This window comes from Electrophorus electricus, chromosome 8 (genome assembly GCF_013358815.1).
Source record: "Electrophorus electricus isolate fEleEle1 chromosome 8, fEleEle1.pri, whole genome shotgun sequence".
NCBI classification, from domain to species: domain Eukaryota; kingdom Metazoa; phylum Chordata; class Actinopteri; order Gymnotiformes; family Gymnotidae; genus Electrophorus; species Electrophorus electricus.
In genome coordinates, this window is record NC_049542.1 from 24,248,369 (window position 1) to 24,264,866 (window position 16,498).

Sequence of the window (16,498 nt, forward strand, 5' to 3'; positions counted from 1 at the left end):
TTGCTTTTGATTTTATGGGCTAATGAAAAAGTCTTGTTCATCAGATACATAAGTACGCGTGGACCCGTTAGTGAATTCCTCTTCACACACATTCGTTGATGACACTAAATGCAACTATCCTGTGTGAGTGGGATTTTAGCAGGGGTAATGAGGGGAAAGCTCCCAGCGGTTCTGATCAATACATGTGAGCCCCTCTCTCATGACAGCATGGAGACTGGCCATCAAAAGATAGCTCCTAGAGACAAAATCATGAAGTATTATGTCACATACTCTATGTACTATTTATTAAAACTTTACTTATTTTACTTAAAACTTTACTGTTTTTAAGATAATAAAAACAGTCCTTTATTAACCTGACAACTTAAGGCAGTTCTCTGTCAAATTTGACATAAATCTTACAAAAAAACCCTCTCTTTCTTCCATCTTTCTCTTAAATGCAGTTTAATTAAACCTTCTCAAGTTTAATTAAACCTTCTCCAGACTCCCTGCCATAACACTCCTGTCACTATGTCCCCTTCAACTACAAACTAATTATTTAGTTATTAATCCTTATGCATAATGTTCAGTGACTGCTATGAAGTATTCAAAATAGAGTATAAACCCATTAGTGGGCTATTGGAATGGCAGGGGTTAACGGACATCCTTTTTAACATGCTGCTCGAAAATATGCTGCTCGAAAACACATTTTCAAGGTTATAAAAATATGGACACTAGAGCAACTCAGACCTTAAATGCCTCTTTGGCAGCATGGTCGTCAGCGTCTCCTCGGGCCCAGGGCTTGGCCGGGTGGCTTCGCAGGCTCTCTCCAAACAGGTCGATGAAGAAGAAGACGTACTCCTCTGGAGGAAGCCGCTGCTTCCAGAACTGCACCATCAGTTTCCTGAATGTCTCCCACTTACAGCAGACATACACCACTGCAGTCAAAGCAGAGAGAAACATTTATTGCAAACACTACTGCAGTCAGAGCACAATGAAACAGTTACTACAAACACTACTGCAGCCAGAGCAGTTAAACAATTACTGTAGATGAACACTACTACAGTCATAGCACAGAAACATTTATTGCAGATGTACACTGCAGTCACACTGCAGTCAGAGCATGGGTCACTGTGTATTATGCTTAGAAGAAGACACCAGATGCTTGTGGGTTTTAAAAAGATGTTCCGTATTTGTTTTATTTCATATTTCTCAAAAGGGTAATTCCAAAAACATCATGAAAACAGTCCAAGGTCGTAATCTGAAAGTACCATTGGTAACAGGCAACCAAACCAAAGTGGAATCCAAGAGCGGGTCAAAAAATACAAGCAGAGTGATAAACAGAACATATTAGACAGGTTGACAACATCCAGTAAACCACAGTAAACAGATGGCAATACTTTGCAATTAAATCAATACAAGTCCAGACTTAAGTACTACTGAATAATGAGAAACAGGTGAAAACAGTTCAATACTCTGCTGACATAGAACAGCTTAGAGGATTGTGATTCTGTCAAGGGGATAACGAACATATGGGGAATCTCGCCAATGGCTCCTGGGAAATAGAGTCCTTATCACAAACCACTGAGTCTGCAGGTGACCGACTGGTGGTGTCAATGGGCAGTAGGTGTTATACTGTGGCAATAATTAGTGCACTGGTGTCAACTTAGTGTTGTTTGTAATTTCACCTGCACTCAAGGAAAAACAAACAAAATCGGCATGTAAATGAGTCCATCTATATTAATGACCTTTGCCAAGGGACAGATGACTGACAAGCTCAAGTTGTGAGACCAGTGGTACACTGAAAACTACCAGCAGCATAAAATTGTGATGCATTTGTTACTTTCCCCATGATGAGAACTGCATGGTTAGCAGAGTTGATGAATTCCTTTAAATGAAATCCTTTAAATCATGGCAGAGCAGCAAAATGGTATCTCTGTTCTGTATAGTTTCTTTGTCTGAAACACCTACATTTGCATTTCTTAAGACACAGGTTTGTGGCATTCCCAGAGCTCAGACTCACCTTCCTCTTTGGGTCACTTATTATTTCAGTTGTAAAGTTTGCATCATGCTTAAATCAAACAGACTCCCCAAAATAGACCCCCCCCCCGATTTGTTACCTAAATGGAATTTTACAAAACTTTGTTAACGACTTGAATGTGGGACCACACTGTTTGAGAAAAGATAATCAAATCTGGATCTTCACTGGGAAATTTACTGTCAGACAGATTTATTATGTTTTATCATGTCATGACTCTAACGTCATATGCAAATGAGGACCAAATACAATAGTACTATATAATCATGGAGACGGTAAAATACAACTGCAGTCCAGTGGGGAGGAAATGTGAATGAATGAGAAAACATGATTCATTAACTTACTCTGCATTACCTCTTATGCGTTCCTTGCCATATGACCACTCTTTAGTCTATTGTCTTTTTTATAGCATTGTACTTAACTAATTATGATACAAGTGCAATATTATCAACAAGGACATTCTGCATGCTGTATTTATCGACATCCAGCTGTTTAGGCAAACTGATTAGGTCATTCTTGAAAGCTTCAATATTGCTGTACAATATTTTGGTTTACAACCTACGGAAGGTTCCAGAGAATTCTGCAAACAGTTCAAATGAGGTTTCTGGTTTGATTGCCAATAACCCAAGGAGGAGAGACAGGACATGTTCTTTCGTTTGTCCTTATGCATATGCAAAAGAGTTTAAAAAAAACCCATCATAACCCTATAAGCTACATATGCCATAAATAGTACATAAACATACATGGAACATTATATTAAAACATTTACATGCTATAAGCTTTGTACAAAGTTATAAATCTGTGCCATTAAGCTTTCTCTATATAAATAGGCTACACATAAAAAAATGTTATTTTATGTGAAAAGGTCATAAATAATTCATGTTTATAATAACTTTTATATATTTATATATATATTTTTTATTATTATTATTTTTTTTATTATTATTATTTTTTCTTTGCATGTGGGTGTAGTGTAGAAGATAATCTGTTCTGTGTAGTGCTTAAAGGTTGCAACTGACTCAACTTCCTGCACTTCTAAAAGGTTTATGAAACATTACTGCTGTCACGGTCACACTGACAACACAAAGCCTGGAGACCCATTCAGGACGTGCAGCTTTTCATGCCTAAACGACTGTCTCCAAAATCAAGAGTTCCTTGGTTTGTACACAGAGGGCAGACAGGCGAGTAGAGAATCCTTGGTCAGCCTCTTTGGTTTTAATTGCCTAACTGTGGTCAAATCAGCACTGCAATTATCGCCAGTCATGGTTCCCAATGAGACACCTAATGATGAAGTCCAGACATGCTGATTATAGCAATCTGGGCCTTTAAAACCCACATGCCCAAGTACTGAACAGAAAAAAAGGGGTACAGATCATGCATTCATTTCACGTATAAGACATGTATAATGTATAGGTTATTTCTGTGTGCAACACAGTTAAATACAAAATTGGAAGTGTGTCAAAAGGAGCACACATGACAGATATGTTCTAGGATATGACAGGGGCCTAATCAGGTAAAAAGTAAAAAGATTTCAGAAAGTCACTGTAGTATATGATATATAGAACAACACTGCAGTACACAAAAGTATATGACGGATATTCATATGAATATTATATAAAAAGTAGCCTAAATGAAGCCTATACATATGAATATTATATGAGAAATAGCCTATATTATGAATATTCATATGAATATTATATGACAATTAGCCTATTTCAAGAATATTCATAACCGCAATATCTGAAGAAGATTCCAGGGAGTATCTGCAATTTACTGTAGTTAAAGATGTGGTCAAGGAAGTGGTAAAAACCGCAGTCCACACGATTTCCATAGAAACGGTAATAAAGACTGATTAAGAACCACCAAAAATCAACATATATGTACTCTCATCATATAATTTTGCACACCTTTTGCATATGGAAAGCTATGAAATAGGCAACGACAGAGAGATACAGAAGGAAAGAGGTGGAGAGAGAGAGAGGAGAGAAAAAGTTTCTGTTTGTCTCCTTCTACCGTCACGTTCTTTTCCTTGTTCTCATTCTCACTGCCACACTTTCTGCTTCCTGTCACCTGTTCTTCCTGTCACCTGTTCTTCCTGTCACCTGTTCTTCCTGTCACCTGTTCTTCCTGGCACCTGTTCTTCCTGTCACCTGTTCTTCCTGTCACCTGTTGCAGTGAGGCTTTTGAAGACAGCCATTACTGCACAGTAATTTTGTAAATAATTGGTTGGTGTGCAGCTCATACTGGCAAAACACTCCGTGCTGCACCTGAACCCGTTGCCATGGCACTCAACCAAAGACATGCTTTCATTCCCACATATATAAGGCATTTATTTGAGTTCAGTGATATAAAACCAGATTTCTCTTTTATGCCTTCAGTATCAGCAGCCCTGTAAGTGGATAATTTTCTATTACATGTGTAGTACCTGAATTTATGTGTAAATGTCATTAGTTTAGATCACTGATCTTCAGCCCAGCCTTTTAGGACTATGAAGAGAAATCGAAACATACGGAACTGAACCTATAATTGCATGGAAAACTTTACACAATCCTTGTTAAACCTCATGTTTTATCTCTAAGAGAAGAGAGAATCTCTAAGAGAAGGCAATACAGTGTACATTTATATATGTCATGTTATATTTATGTATATAATGTACATTACATTTTTAACCGATTAATGTTGAATATTAACAATTGATGCTAAAATCATTACTTATTTGTAGTTTTAACATGCTGAAAAAAATGAATAACACGTGTTAAAGTTAGAGCATCATTCTCAGTTGTTGTTTAGTAACTCCTAGTTTAGCACCCGGATCACACCTCCAAGATTAGCTCCTAGATCAACTCACAAATTAGCTCCCAATCACAGCTCCCAGTTTGGTTCCCAGATTAGCTCCTGGATCACAGCTTCCATATTAGCTGCCAGATCCCAGATCCCAGATGGGCTGCCAGATTATTTCTCACATCACAGCTCAGAAATTAGCTCCAAGATAACAGCTCCCAGATTAGCTCCCAGATCTTGACAGCTCCGAGTCTTTACATTCTTATTTTCAGGATTCTCCCCACGCCTCTGTGCTGAACTGTTTTACCTCTGAAATTAGTTCTTGGACTTACACAAAGATTTTCACACATGACTACTAACACAGGATGATGTTTGGATTGTTGACATACTGAAATACCACCCATTCATTTCATCGTATATGCCTTCTGGAGCACAAGTTTCTAGCATTTGCTGATGTTTGGCTGAATCCATTCTTCCTTCCACATGTACAGTTTCCTGCACAACTGCCTGCTACTCCCATGCCAAAGCATAACAGCTACACTCTCAGTGAGTGCAACAGCATGTTTCTTCCAGTGTCCGAACTGCTGCTTTGATTTCTTGCAAATTCACTCTAGAATCAAGGCCCTGAAGCAGAAACCTGTCAGTGCCAACAGACTGTAAGCACTGCATAAAGAACTAAAAACTAAAAGGTCAAATGTGTATCTGCAAAGAGGACTAAAAACTAAAAGGTCAAATTCTGTGTTTTGTCTCATATTCGTTAAAGTGTATAGCTAAAACATTCTTTCATACTTCAAAGAGCTTTGTACAAACACTGAGATAACAGACACAGATAATTCTACCAATCATATGGCAATCTTGCTCATGGGTAGAAGCTTTAGAACCTGCTGATTGGAACAATTGGAGATTGCAATCAAGGCATCACTATATGCAAATAACAGCAATCTGGCCATGTTATTAGTGCTGAACCGAGGCGTAAATGAGAAATGATCATTAGGGGTGCTGTGTCACAGTTATAGGTGACTACACAGATATTCACAAATATAACAGATGGACCACTTACAGGGAGCAGATTCCCCACCCCGCCCCCAACTTAGCCACTGTCAGCCAATGAGGTTCACAGAACCGAATCAACTGCTCAGTAACTGGTGTGATTATAAGATCAACAAAGTGCATGAATAAATGCATGGCACACTGAAACATCTCTGGACTCTGCCCAATCCAGTTGTATTACTAGCTGCGTTAAACAGCAGAGGCCAAATATGGCTGTTGCACTGTCATTAGAGGCAATACAGCTACCCATTCCTTTTCTCTGACATTGGGAGTCGATGGCATGGACAGCCTATATGGACACAATATGGGTCATCCATCCATCCATCCATCCATCCATCCATCCATCCATCCATCCATCCATCCATCCATCCAATCACTAAGGCTAGGTTTGATCTGACAGGTAAAGTGGCTCATTTCCAGGCTTTCCCGTTGCTTCATTTCACACTATCACAGCACTCCCATCACGTTCTGTTACCTTGGTGTGAACTTTTTTTCCCTAATGAAACTGGAGTTCTCAACCACCAATCAGCACAGTCAAAGCCACAGCTGACTGCAGAGCTCCGGAGCTCAAACAGCCTAACAACTGACAAGGCTTAATAGAGCTCAGTGATTCTAATCTAAAAGCACCATTTTGCATGACACACAAACTAACCCTCGTCCCCAGAGAAAGGTTCCCAGGCTTTAAAACAACCCTGTAACCTGCTGTTTCTGCATACCAAATCATCTACTTCTAAAAATGTCTGCTCAGCTAGATTAATGAGCAACGGTTGCATGTGGAGGAGGGTTTCCTGAACTGCTCTAGCTGGGTTATTGTTACACTCTAGGTTCTGCTCTCCTGGACAGCACACATTTGCACACTGGTTCCAAAGCAAACCCCACCCATGGGAACCTGAACAGCTTGCACTGTTACACACTGCCAGAGAGTCCTGACTTAGTGCCCAATTAATCAAGCAGATCTGAGACACCATTTATTTTCTTTTCTTTCTTTTTGAAAATGTAAAATAACATTAAATATTAACACACGCAGTCAAAACAGGTTTCGCAGATCTGTGGCCCCACTCTCATTTCCGAATCCACCTATGAGGAGTACTGAGACTGATATTGAATAATTGGCAGGTCTTGTGGTGGGCATGTCCATGCATGTGGCTTAGATGTTAGATGTTTGACAGACAGCCAAAGACAATTTTGAGTTGCCTTACCCCCCAACACACTCTCACACACACACACACACACCCACCCACACACACACACACACACACACACACACACACACACACACACACACACACACACACACACACACACACACACACACACACACACACTTCTCTCAGTGCCCTCGGAATTTTATTAGCCACTGCTTCTGATGAATTGCCTCCCAGTGTCAAGCTATAGGAATTAATGATCTGCAGAGCAGTTTACACAAAAGCCAGGAGAAAGGGACTTTGGTTTAATTAAATCTAGGAGGTGGGCAGCCAAGTATGACTCTGTCAACATGTTGCATGCACTGAGAAATGTGCACTCAAGTCAAGAAGGAAGCCTCCAAAGAAAAGAAACACATCTTTGTAAGCCATGAATTGAGGTGAAATGGATGAAGAGAGAGGGTGGTGAGTGTTCTCGGTTGGTTGTTTTGTGCTGGTTTAGACACGTCAGGAAAAGATGGAACGACCAAGGCAGAAAGTAAGTCACACCTATGCACCTGTCACAAATTTAAAGAAACAATATACAGATATATTTTTATTTGTTGAACAAAAAAGGAAAACTCATATTTAAGATCTCATGTAGATTCCAATTGTTCTGGAATGTTCAAAACAGAGATATGGCAGGATACTGTTCCTTGACACAGTGGGATACCTGTTGGGTACGAAAGCTGTGGCATTACAGGCCACATTAGTCTGAGGGAGCTGTGTTAGAAGAAATCAATGAGAAGCAACGTGTGAAAACAAAACATCAAATATTGCTTATTGTTCATGACTGTACATCAGATCTCAATTTTCTTTTTTTTGTGCTAGCGCACAACTACCAAACAAAAGAGGACAAAATGTAAAGTAAATAATAGAACTTGCTAAAGTGCATGTCTCTGATCTTCCTGAACTGCACTATCCAAGTAAGTGCCAAACCTGGCGGTAGGGTCTTCCCCCAAACCAAACTGCTCCACACAATCAAAAGGCCACTTGCTGCCAACGAGAACACACCCAGAGCAGAGCCACCCTCAGGTGAACTGGAGCTGGTTTGCCTTGGATTGGTGATCTGCATGCAACAGAAGTGGATCTGTATTCTGTGTTCCTGTACCATTCAAAAGGTCTAAAGCCACTTTATGAAGACAAAACATCTATTGCCATTGATGGACACCCAGTATTGGTCTGGTGGTGTTTGTGAACGTAAATCCCTGTGACCCCTAACCTCACATGTCTCAAATGGGGATGATGCATCCCTGTTTCGGTCACCAGTGGCAACAGATGGCCCTGTTTATTAGAAGTGACTGAAACTGCAGGTGTGTTTGCCAGACATCTCCCTCTTGTTCTCTCACACGTCAAACTCAACCTTATCAAATGTTTTAAATCGGACAGATTAGGGCTTAATAGTGTGTGCGTGTGTGTGTGTGTGTGTGTGTGTGTGTGTGTGTGTGTGTGTGTGTGTGTGTGTGTGTGTGTGTGCGCCCGCATGCATATGTATATGGGTGTTATTGTGTATTTGTGTATAAATAACATGTAAACACAAGTAATAACCACTGGTTACTCAACCAAACAACAGTCCCATCTGTCAGGAAACCATGTCCTGAGACATGAATTTATTCAGAGAATTAATTAATTCAAATTATAAATGAATATTTTGATACATATTTATTTTACTTATAATGCATTCGAGTGTAATCCTAAAAAAAGGAATGTAGTCTTTATATTTTGGCCATTCACACTTAATTGCTAATTCTTTTTTGCGTTTAACACTATGATCCTCTGTAGGCGAACAGCTTGACAGCTTTTCTATAGGCCATAACTCTCATGGTGTTTCAGTATTTTGGTTTTAGACCAAAAGCGTACAAACAGCACTGATCACAAAAAGACAAAAACACAAACAGCAATGCTCAATGCCCAGCTTCAATTCTAACCAATGCTCTTGGTGATAAGTAACATTCGACTTCTACAGATAACTCAGTACCTATCCAGGTAACCTCATATTTTTTGCTCCTACTGAAGCTATGTTTTTGGTTTTTGACTATTTTCACATCTACTTATTCAATATTCACTGAAGTAACTCTGCTTAACTCTGGAGACACTGTACCCAGAATACTGCAAGGCATTGTGGGGGAGTAGCACCTCCACTTTCTACATCCCAACACATATTTGAGTGGAAAACTGCAGCAATGAATACTCTTAACTCTAAACAGGCATTATGATGGACTGGCAAATGTGATATAAATTATAATTTGAAGATAAAATACAAGGTATATTCACCCCTTTATTACAGAAACTAGGCTTGTGGTAGGCTTAACCCTACGTATATCACACTAGTGCCAACACTCATACGGACAGGAGAACCATGGCTGTTTTATTCCCACACTCAGACATGCAAATGAAAGTGTCTGTGTGCTACTGGTTTCCAGACATGTAAGTCAGGTGGGATGAGTGAAGGAATGTGTCTGGATGGCAAAAATAACTATTTCAAAGACTGTGGATGAGTGCTTGTGGATGGAAGCATGTGTTTACGTTTATTGGAGTGTTTGTAAATTTTAGCATATGGTTATGCATAAGGCATTTATGCTTCGCATTTATGCAGGAGAGTACACAAACATACATGTTTCGGTGTGCGCATGCATGTGTGTATCTTTGTGCATGTGTGTGTGCTGTATTACTCTCTGACAGCAGGTAACAGGTCAGATAACAGCCCTAATACCCCCATCCCCCACACTTGCCTCAACCCACCTATGTGCACTCGCACAGATGTTCCCTGTCACCATGGAAACACCAGCTCCAAGTTCTGCGCTTTTCAGTCATGGCGACATAAAGTTTTTTTTGTTTGTTTGTTTTTTCCGGAGGTCAGGCCTGTCCATCACACACAGCAGAGAGGAAAATGCCGGGGTCGCAGTGGAGGCGAGACCCCGGCAGAGAGATGCGAGATCCCCTCACGCAGCACCTGGTTTTGCTGTGAGCCTATTTCCCATGATCTCTCTGAAACCAAATCATCCCCACTAGAGCAAGCAACACTGCCAAGAGCTTGCAAAGAACATAATTCCTTTATGGCTGCAGGACTGATGCACACTGCTAATGAAGAGATGATGGAATGTATGTATTTTAAACCAGCACGAGCATGTAATTAAAATGAAGAAAAAGATTTTCTCTTCTCTCATAATTGATGATGTGATTTGATTTCTCTCTTATCCCAGAGGACTTTGCGGGTATGCTTTTCTTCTCTCTTTTTCAATCTCTCTCTATTTCCGTGGGCATCCATGTGCGCACACACACATACATACATACACACACACACATACATACACACACACACACACACACACACACACACACACACACACACACACACACACACACACACACACACACACACACAAACACACACACAAAACCTCCATCTTTGATTTAGCAAATAGAGCTGTGGGGGTAATCACACTGCAGCAACACACACACACACACACACACACACACACACACACACACACACACACACACACACACACACACCATAATGTAATCAAGGGTTGGAACTTGCCATGCGGTTTGAATTAGCCTCTCTCTGCCTCCATATAACATGAAGCACCAAGATTAACATGCTCATAATGGGACCTTAAAGGGAACCTGAAGTCACTGTGTTCCACCCATAATCCACCTCACAACTCCCCTCCCTCCTCTTCTTACATACAGCAGTCTGACCACACGGGGAGAGAGAGAGAGAGAGAGAGAGAGAGAGAGAGAGAGAAAACGCCTCTGTCATTCATTCCTGAGTGGGTTGTGTCTTCAAAGAACATTAATATATTTTAAAACACATACTCAAAAATATCAGATTTTGGCATATGTAAACCACAGTGAGCAGCAGCTGTCACGGTCCATGCCATATGCTCTGGTGTAGAAACTTCTGCCTGTTCCTGCACTGTTCTTGGCCCATACTACTGAAGCCATGTTTTCCGTCATTTTGACAATGGTGACTGTCAGTATATCAGGAATGCAAAGAAAACACTGTTTGTTTTGTTCATAAACACTGTTATGACAGGTTTTTGGAGCCCTGAAAGCAGTTATGTAACCAGCACTGCAAATATAATTCTGCATCTTGTTGTCAGAAAACTATATTATGCTGAAGTTTAGGTCAGAGGTCAAAGTGCACTACTACTAGCCTATGTTAGCGTGAATTCCCTGGACACTATTAGGAACCCTGCTGAGTCTAGTGTTTTTATTGCTATAACTGATCTAATTAAATTTAACAAGGGCTTGATAAATAGTGAATTGCTTTAATCAATGTGCATCACAGCAGGGCAAGCTATGAAGCATGCGGTCTTGGGGCCGTCTGGGACTACTGCAAGAAATGCAACAACAGGGGAAAATTATAGAACTTGAATTAAATTATAGAAATTTATAGAACTTGAAGATAATAAAATAAATTTCCCTGAGTTCAGGAGTATGGAGTATACAAGGTGACCACCAGGCAGTTTAAGTATATGGTTGAAAATGATACACTCGGTTTTGGAAAAGGATCACACATAATAATAATTTGCTACTATAATTTAAAAGCATCTATGAAATTCTAAAAATGTAAATGTAAATTTAGGAGGAATGTTGTTATTTAAGAACCTTTTTTTTTTAAGAAGAAGAAGCAGAAGAATTAGATTTATTTTTAAAACATGATAATAATATTAAATTACTGATAAGATAGAAATCATATTAAACAAAATTAAATAAAATACAAATAACTTACAATTTCTAGATGAAGTTTGTGTACATCATATGTGTAAATATGTCTTTATCTAATCTGAACACCATGGTCCCTTGAGCTAGTCAGAGTCAATCGGGTCAAAGGTCATGGAAGTATGGGTGGAGTGGGCCATGCTGTTTAAGAGCGTGGGGATCCTGTCCCCCATCTGGGTCTGATTAACTCACGAATCAATTCCCTGGTCCCTGATGTCCAGGCATGGTCAGTAAGATGTAGAGGCCCCATACCCATACCAGTCCCCAGAGCCATGAACCATCGCCAAGAAGAACAAAAGTCAGGACAAAATTATGTTTTTCAGGAAATATCCACCAATCACAAACATCAACAGGCTGTTCCCTTATTAAGTCAAAATGCATCCCATCAGCCCCTGCTGAGTGTGAGATGTACTGAACAAGAATTATCGTCAATCAGCAAACAGTTACAGATTTACCGCTATGGATTAGAACATGGGAATGGCGATTGTTAATGAAACTGAAGCGAAAAAAACAAGGAACAGTAGCCTTAAATAAATAAAATAATAAGTAAATAAAACAGTAACAGAGAAATCCCAGCAAATAATGCTACAAGTAAAATGGCTCAAAGTTCATTTGTATTAAAACATTGCGGTTACACAACTTTAACACAAATCTGTTTGCCATAAGACATAAAGGTGAAAATATACTTGAACCCAGTGTTTAGCATGCTGTGACTCATTTGGTGAGCAGAAATGACTCACAAATGATAGTTCTATGGCCGGGTCTTGGCTGTTGTGCCATTCTGTTCTTTCGAACTTTTTACTCTGGCTTTGAATTTAAGAAGCTTCAGATGCCAAACAGCATGATGTTTTAGAGAGCAAAACTGGTGGCTTAAATTTACAAAGGCATGGTTTATGCTAAATTGGTATCCCTGGGGAATTAAGTCACAAATCCTCTTATACATACATACAAAACCTTGTAGTTTTGTATTCTTATATGCTGAGACTTAAAGTGGACAAATGAAATAATATATCTAACACTTAGTTATCAAAAGGGATTAACAGACTATAAGAATGTGTATGTAAGAATAAAAACCTTTTACAGCTGTGACATATAATTAGCAAATAACAGCTTTAAAGCATTTGAATTTAATCAGCTGATTATGACACACCCCTTATACCCGATTTTCATCCTACCATGTCATTGTTACATTATTACATTGTGTTTGTACTAGGTTTTAAATAAACAATAAGCACATTTTACATGTTACCTTTTTAGATTACCTTTTTAGATTACAAATAGTTATGTGTGTAAAATGTAAAACTGGATGACAACATTTCCTGTGATTACAACAGAGGTGCTTGGCAGTGTACTGGCAGCAGTGAAACGGTTCCAATAGACTAGGTGGTATGTAACAACACTTTCCTCCTTAGCTCCCTATCACTCATTTTCTCTCTCTTGCATGTTCTCTAAGAGGTGCCAAAGGCATGTGGACATGGGTGTGTGTCATTAGGAGAGAGTGTGTGTGTGTGTGTGTGTTGAGTAAGAAGATGGCGTGCACTGTTTGGCATTTCTAAAACACCTCACCCCTCGAAGGTCTTGGCAGTGTCTTTGGTTTTAACCTAACCAGCACCATCTTTCTGCACCTTGAGAGCCAGTAACACACACACACACACACACACACACACACACACACACACACACACACACACACACTGCTGTGGAGATCTGATGAGACAGCCCAGAGTTACTCATACAGAACTGAGACACAGTAAGAGAAAAACAGTGTGACAGAGATAAAGAAGGACAAAGAGAGAGAGAGATGGAGAGAGAGAGAGAGAGAGAGAGATGGAGAGAGAGAGATGGAGAGAGAGAGATGAGAGAGAGAGAGAGAGAGAGATGGAGAGAGAGAGATGGAGAGAGAGAGATGAGAGAGAGAGATGGAGAGAGATGGAGAGAGAGAAAGACAGAGAGAGAGATGAGAGAGAGAGAGATGGAGAGAGAGAGATGGAGAGAGAGATGGAGAGAGAGAGATGGAGAGAGAGAGATGGAGAGAGAATGGAGAGATATGGAGAGAGAGAGAGAGAGATGGAAAGAGAGAGAGATGGAGAGAGAGAGAGATGGATAGAGAGAGAGAGAGATGGAGAGAGAATGGAGAGATATGGAGAGAGAGAGAGAGAGATGGAGAGAGAGAGATGGAGAGATATGGAGAGAGAGAGAGAGAGATGGAGAGAGAGAGAGATGGAGGGAGAGAGAGAGAGATGGATAGAGAGAGAGAGAGATGGCGAGAGAGAGAGAGAGAGGAGAGAGAGAGAGGGAGATGGAGAGAGAGAGAGAAAGGAGAGAGAGAGAGATGGAGAGAGAGAGAGGAGAGAGAGAGAGGGAGATGGAGAGAGAGAGAGAGAAAGGAGAGAGAGAGAGGGAGATGGAGAGAGAGAGAGAGATATGGAGGGTATGTAATTCCAATCTGCTGTTCTTGTACTCTGGTGCTGATAATGTGGACTTTTGTCCAGTTGTATATTTGGAACATGGAAGAGCAGCACTGCGAGTGTTCCCAGAGACTCAAAGGTATCAGCACTCTCAACCATCTATGTTTATTCCTCTTTCACTGTCCCTTCTAAACATGGTGTGGAAGAGAGCCTCATTTAAATGCACTCCCACTGTCTTTATTTCTTTATATTATTTTCTTCCATCTTTCCGAACAGTATCCCTTTGGCTCAGAATTCTCCGTACGCCCTTTTTGTAGTTGGATTTTCTTTTTATTTGTCATTTCATACTTGAGTCTCAGCCTTCATGTCTGACGTCAATATTTCACTATTCTGAGGGACCTATTAAATATTCTTAATAGTGTACTACAAGAATCATTAGGGACTCGGCCCCCTTTTATCCCATATGCGTAGTTGTTTAGAGGACTCAGAGCAACATATGTAGCATTGGATGATGATATCCCTTACACTGGACATGAAGCATTAGGAATCAGGTTAGTACCAGTTCCTTAAAACCAAATGAAGAAAAACATAATTGACTCAGAAGCAAAAACAAAGAATATCAAACAGAACCTTGTGTCTCTGAAGTTTTTAGGAGCCATGGAGACATTGCCTTACACCAGAAATGATTATAAATGTATGCAGAAGACTAGTTTTATTTGATTACACTAGTAAAGTGTCCTTTGACTAAATTTTCTAGAAAGACTACAGATATTGCAACTTGTTGAAACAAGGGCGAGTCTTAAAGAAAGCATTTATGTTTGTGGTTTATAAATTGACAATGGAGACCAGATACTGGATTAAAAGAATAGTCCAAAGTGCTCATGTTGTAACAAGAAAGGAACAGAACTGCTTTACGCAGTTATTTAGGGGGTATAAGCTACAGTTTATACTAACTTCATATACAGGTATATTAGCATGTTTGATGCTGCTTCACCTTAAATACACCACACTGATAACATGAATAGTAGACTTTCAATTTTTTCACCCAAGTAAAACAACCCTTAGAGCTTTTATCAGAAATTCAATGCTTAATCAATATTTCATTTTTGGATCATTATTAACACATATGTCCTATTGAAATGTGTAATTTTTAAAATTATATCCATTTTTTAATTTATTTATTTTAAATGATCACTTATTTATTTTTTTTACATTTATCATATGTCATGGCCTGTTTGAATACAATAGCCCAGAGCAGAAATTACAAGTATGAAATGTGATTCTATGCTGTTACTATTGCTATTACTGTATTTATTGTTATCATTACTTTTGCTACTTCAAGATGATTTACTCCTAAGACAGAGGAGCAAATTTATAAACACTGCAGATTTTTAAGCACTGCAGATATAAACACATACTTATAAGCACTGCAGATATAAATACACACTGCATTTATAAACACATATTTATAAACACTGCATTTATAAACATATACTTATAAGCACTGCATATATAAACACATATTTATAAACACTGCATTTATAAACACATACTTATAAGCACTGCATTTATAAACACATACTTATAAACACTGCATTTATAAACATACTTATAAGCACTGCATATATAAACACATATTTATAAACACTGCATATATAAACACATACTTATAAGCACTGCATTTATAAACACATACTTATAAACACTGCATTTATAAACGTATACTTATAAGCACTGCATTTATAAACACATACTTATAAGCACTGCATTTATAAACACATACTTATAAACACTGCATATATAAACACATATTTATAAACACTGCATATATAAACATACTTATAAGTACTGCATATATAAACACATACTTATAAACACTGCATTTATAAACACATACTTATAAGTACTGCATATATAAACACATACTTATAAACACTGCATTTATAAACACATACTTATAAGTACTGCATATATAAACACATACTTATAAACACTGCATTTATAAACACATATATAAACTTCTAAAAGGTGCAGCCCTTTGTAGCTAAGACAAGCAGAGAGAATCCACTGCACACTCACCACGGGCTTGCTGCCTGATATCGTGGACCAGATCTGCATACGGCACTGGCTCTGCATCCTCGTTGAACACCATATCCACCGCTGTGATGTTGTATGCCCGCATCTCTGTGTACGGGCCCTCCACTGCGAAGTAGCACGGCCGGTCATCGTTCTTCTTGTCGTGGAACATCAGCATGGCATACCTGTGCCAGCCAAAGCTGTGGTGCATGCGTGCCACGAATTCGCCCAGCTTCTTGTGTGTGGGACCCGTGTTG

At 39.3% G+C, this 16,498-nt stretch overlaps 1 protein-coding gene across 2 annotated transcripts in view; it reads right to left on the reverse strand.

Moving 5' to 3' along the window:
- The window catches only part of npr1a (natriuretic peptide receptor 1a), a 55,763-nt gene that overhangs the window by 37,053 nt on the left and 2,212 nt on the right, over positions 1-16,498 (reverse strand). For both annotated transcript variants that reach the window (XM_027019747.2, XM_027019746.2), the window contains exons 2-3: positions 16,245-16,498; positions 727-914 (exon numbers count right to left, since the gene is read on the reverse strand). The exon at positions 16,245-16,498 is cut by the window's right edge and continues 513 nt beyond it. In XM_027019747.2, the coding sequence (XP_026875548.1) occupies positions 727-914; positions 16,245-16,498 (442 nt within the window). The remainder of the gene's footprint in view (positions 1-726; positions 915-16,244) is intronic.